The sequence below is a fragment of the Dryobates pubescens genome, chromosome 5 (genome assembly GCF_014839835.1).
Source record: "Dryobates pubescens isolate bDryPub1 chromosome 5, bDryPub1.pri, whole genome shotgun sequence".
Classification (NCBI taxonomy): Eukaryota; Metazoa; Chordata; class Aves; order Piciformes; family Picidae; genus Dryobates; species Dryobates pubescens.
This window is the reverse complement of record NC_071616.1, coordinates 6,059,242-6,062,672: the sequence shown is the minus strand read 5'-3', so window position 1 is coordinate 6,062,672 and position 3,431 is coordinate 6,059,242. Positions and strand designations below refer to the sequence as shown.

The 3,431-nt window shown below is 56.7% G+C and overlaps 1 protein-coding gene across 1 annotated transcript; it reads right to left on the bottom strand.

Annotated features, from left to right (window-relative positions):
* Positions 1–1,346: 1,346 nt before the first annotated feature.
* CHAC1 (ChaC glutathione specific gamma-glutamylcyclotransferase 1) lies at positions 1,347–2,788 on the bottom strand. Its single transcript, XM_009910767.2, has 3 exons — positions 2,457–2,788; positions 2,328–2,363; positions 1,347–2,111 (listed from the first exon to the last, which is right to left on the bottom strand). Exons 1-3 carry the CDS (start codon positions 2,724–2,726, stop codon positions 1,680–1,682), a joined length of 738 nt encoding a protein of 245 aa, XP_009909069.2. The 5' UTR covers positions 2,727–2,788; the 3' UTR covers positions 1,347–1,679.
* Between the last annotated feature and the right edge of the window lie 643 nt (positions 2,789–3,431).

Sequence of the window (3,431 nt, the reverse complement as noted above, 5' to 3'; positions counted from 1 at the left end):
GCTATGCCAAGTTGCACTTGGAACAAAACTCCTTTGGGCTGCCAAGGGAGAGTCACATTCCTGTGCCTGCCCTGGACACTCAGGAGGGCTGGCTTGTATCTGGTGTCAGCACTAGCATGCCAGAATCAACAAGAGCTGGAAGCCAGAGAAAGTCACTGAATCCCCTTTTCTCAAAGGGGAGGGGTCAGTGGGTGTCTTCCAGCAGAGGAAAGCTGCTCAGCAGCAAGGTGGTGCTGAGGTGCCCCAGTAACTACAGCAGCATCACCAGCTCAGGTTTTGGTCTTAGAAAAGAACAAAAACATCCATTAAAGCACTTTGAACTTGCAGTCAGTAATGAGAAAGACCAAAGTACAGAAGGCTAACTTTGCCAGTGTGTTTTATTACTGGGCACAGCACCGTACCACTTCATAGACATACAAGCCACAGTAATACAAACAGTCCCTACCCTTCCTTAGAAGAAACCCCCACGTGGCATTTGGAGGAGTCAAACATTCCAGGGCTCAGCTCTCAGAAGCTGTTTTGCTGCAGTAGCAGCAGTTTTCTTACAAAATACTGTGGGGGGTTCATGCTGTTAATATGTGAAGCTGAGAAGTCTGAGCTTGCAACAGTGCCTGTGCTCAACATGATCAAGGCAGGCTTTATAATAGCTCAAAGGTTTGCAAGTACACTCAGTCATGGTCCTCTGCAGTCAAAATGGACCAGATGCCTCAGTACAGAACTAGAGTTCTCAAATGCTTCTAAAGAATTCCATGTTATCCTGGAGCACTGGAAATTCACCCAGTTCAGGGCTAAGTCAAAATGCTGCTGCATCTCAACAGCTTTCCTGCAGGCAGGACCATTTCCTATGGAGTCAGAGGAGTCTGTAGCAGCATAAAGTCAGGGAAGCTTAGAGAAAAAGCTTCTGTCCTTTAAAACAGGCTTAGCTCCTCAGAAAACTGATTTAAAACTAGAAGGCACAAATGCAAGGTTGACTGTGGGCTGCATACTACTGTGGCATGTGAGCAGTTTGGATACCCCTTGTAAGGGGAAACAACACAATAAATACCACATTTTAGAAAGTAAGTGCATTACTGTGATCCTTCACAAGACAAGGAAGTAGGATCCACAGGAGCCTACAGAGGCCTGTTCACTTTACATTGCACAGGAGTCCTGAAATTTAGTGTTAAGTCATTGTACTGGAGGTGGGACATGGCAGGGGGGGGTGGAAAAAAAATAATCTTATTTGGCAGAACCTGCCCAAGTCTCCACCACCACACAAACAGCTTTTTGCCAATTTGAGGTAGAATTACACACATACTGCTTAAATCCAGTCAAGTCCTGCTCAACTAGTTATTAAAAGGAAAAGAAAGTGCACAAAACAGCTGAGCCTCTTTCCTCTTTAAAGGAGATCAGTGCTTCATTCAGGTTTGACACCCTGAAGCAAGTCTTACAGAGCAAAGTTCCAGCAGAGATCCCTGCTCCCCACCTGGAAAGCAGTGATGGCTGTCATGGTGCTACAGGTAAGGAGTGTAAGAGGTACTGATTGCAAGTCCTATATAGCAAGCATGTTTTACTCCACTTCCTCCCTCCCCTGCTACTTGCTGATCCTCCCTACTCAGTCCAGTATGCTTTGTCAGAGTCAAGACTGTCCCCATTGCTTTCTCCCTTCTGTCCCTTCCACTGGGACCCTGCAGAATTTTTCAACTCTTAGATTTCTGTGGGACACTTGCAGTTTCCTCTAGAGAGTCCTCTGTGTAGTACAGGCATGGAAGGATGGAAATGAGAGCCTCTTCAATGGAGAAGAGATGTTTATCCTCTGCTTGAGGGCAAAAATAGCGCATGAAGTCTGCCAGTCTCAGCAAGTACTCAATGTTATGACCAGCACAACCACTTGAGACAATGATTTGAGCAGCAATGTCCTCTTCAGATGCTGGGCCGAGGTAAGATGGGTTCTGGGGTGTGGCAATGTAAACAAGAGCCAGGATAGGTTCCTCTCCATCTTTCTCCTGAGGGTGGAACTTCACCAGCTTGGTGTCATAGCCTCCCAGGACAGCTTCTCGCATGTTGAGATACTGAAGTGATGCAGCAATTTGCTCCCCACGGACTTCATAGGCTACACCCCATGTGCATGCCTAAAAGCAAAAGAGCAAGGTGGTTATAGGATGCTCTAACTGCAGGGGGTGAGGCCACAGTAAGCCTCCACAACTATAATGGGGGAGAGGAGGATAACATCCCACCATCCCAGGAGGGCTGAAGAGCAGTCGCCTGCTAACAGCAGCTATCAGCTGCTGCTGTGGGCACCACCACCCAGGCCAGCTTCCCCCTCACCACCCCGGCCCGGTACTTACCCCGCAGTCCTCCAGCAGCGTCACCACACGGCCGGGCTGTAAGAGAGGCAAAGGGAGAGAGCTGTTATCAGCCGAGCCCTCTCCAGCGGCCACCCACCGCCCCCTCCCCAGGGCCGCCCCGGCGCTTACCATCCTCTCGCTGCCGCGGTGGAAGGTGTCCCCCTGCCAGAAGCGGCGGCTGTAGCCACGGATGAAGCCCACCTTGCTCGACGTGAACTCGAAGCCTGGGCGCCACACCAGCGACCCGTACCCGAAGATCCACACCGGCGGCGTCAGCTTCGGCTCCGCACCCTCCGTCTCTCCCGGGGGAGAAGAGAGAGCTGAGAGGAGGGAGGCCAGGGCCGGCGGCTCCTCGGGCCAGCTCGGGGGTTCCTCGGGGCGCTGCGGGTCGCGTTTCATGGCGGCGGCGCTGCTGCCGGTGAGGCTGAGGCTTGACAAGGACACTGTGGCTCTGCGGCGCCAGGCGCTCGTGGCTCCCCCCGCGCCGCCGCCGCCATTTAAAGGCCCGGCCGCGCCGCTGGCCCCGCCCCTGCCCCTCCCTCGGCCGGGGCGGCTCGCGCCGGGTGATGCAACGCGGGCGGGAGGTTTCGCCGCGCGCGGGGCAAAGCGGCGCGCGGGTTGCGTCAGGCGGGGCGGCCGGGCTTGAGGGACCCCGGGCTCGAGCGGCTGGGGCAGGGCGGGGGGCGGCGCGCGTTCTGTCAGCAGCGTCGGGGTAGCGCGGGCGGCGACTGCGAGATGCCCGCCCGGTGAGCCCCGGGCATCACCCGCTGCCAGACCCCCGCCCGGTGAGCCCCGGGCATCACCCGCTGCCAGACCCCCGCCTGGTGAGCCCCGGGCATCACCCGCTGCCAGACCCCCGCCCGGTGAGCCCCGGGCATCACCCGCTGCCAGACCCCCGCCCGGTGAGCCCCGGGCATCACCCGCTGCCAGACCCCCGCCTGGTGAGCCCCGGGCATCACCCGCTGCCAGACCCCCGCCCGGTGAGCCCCGGGCATCACCCGCTGCCAGACCCCCGCCCGGTGAGCCCCGGGCATCACCCGCTGCCAGACCCCCGCCTGCTGAGCCCCGGGCATCACCCGCTGCCAGACCCCCGCCCGGTGAGCC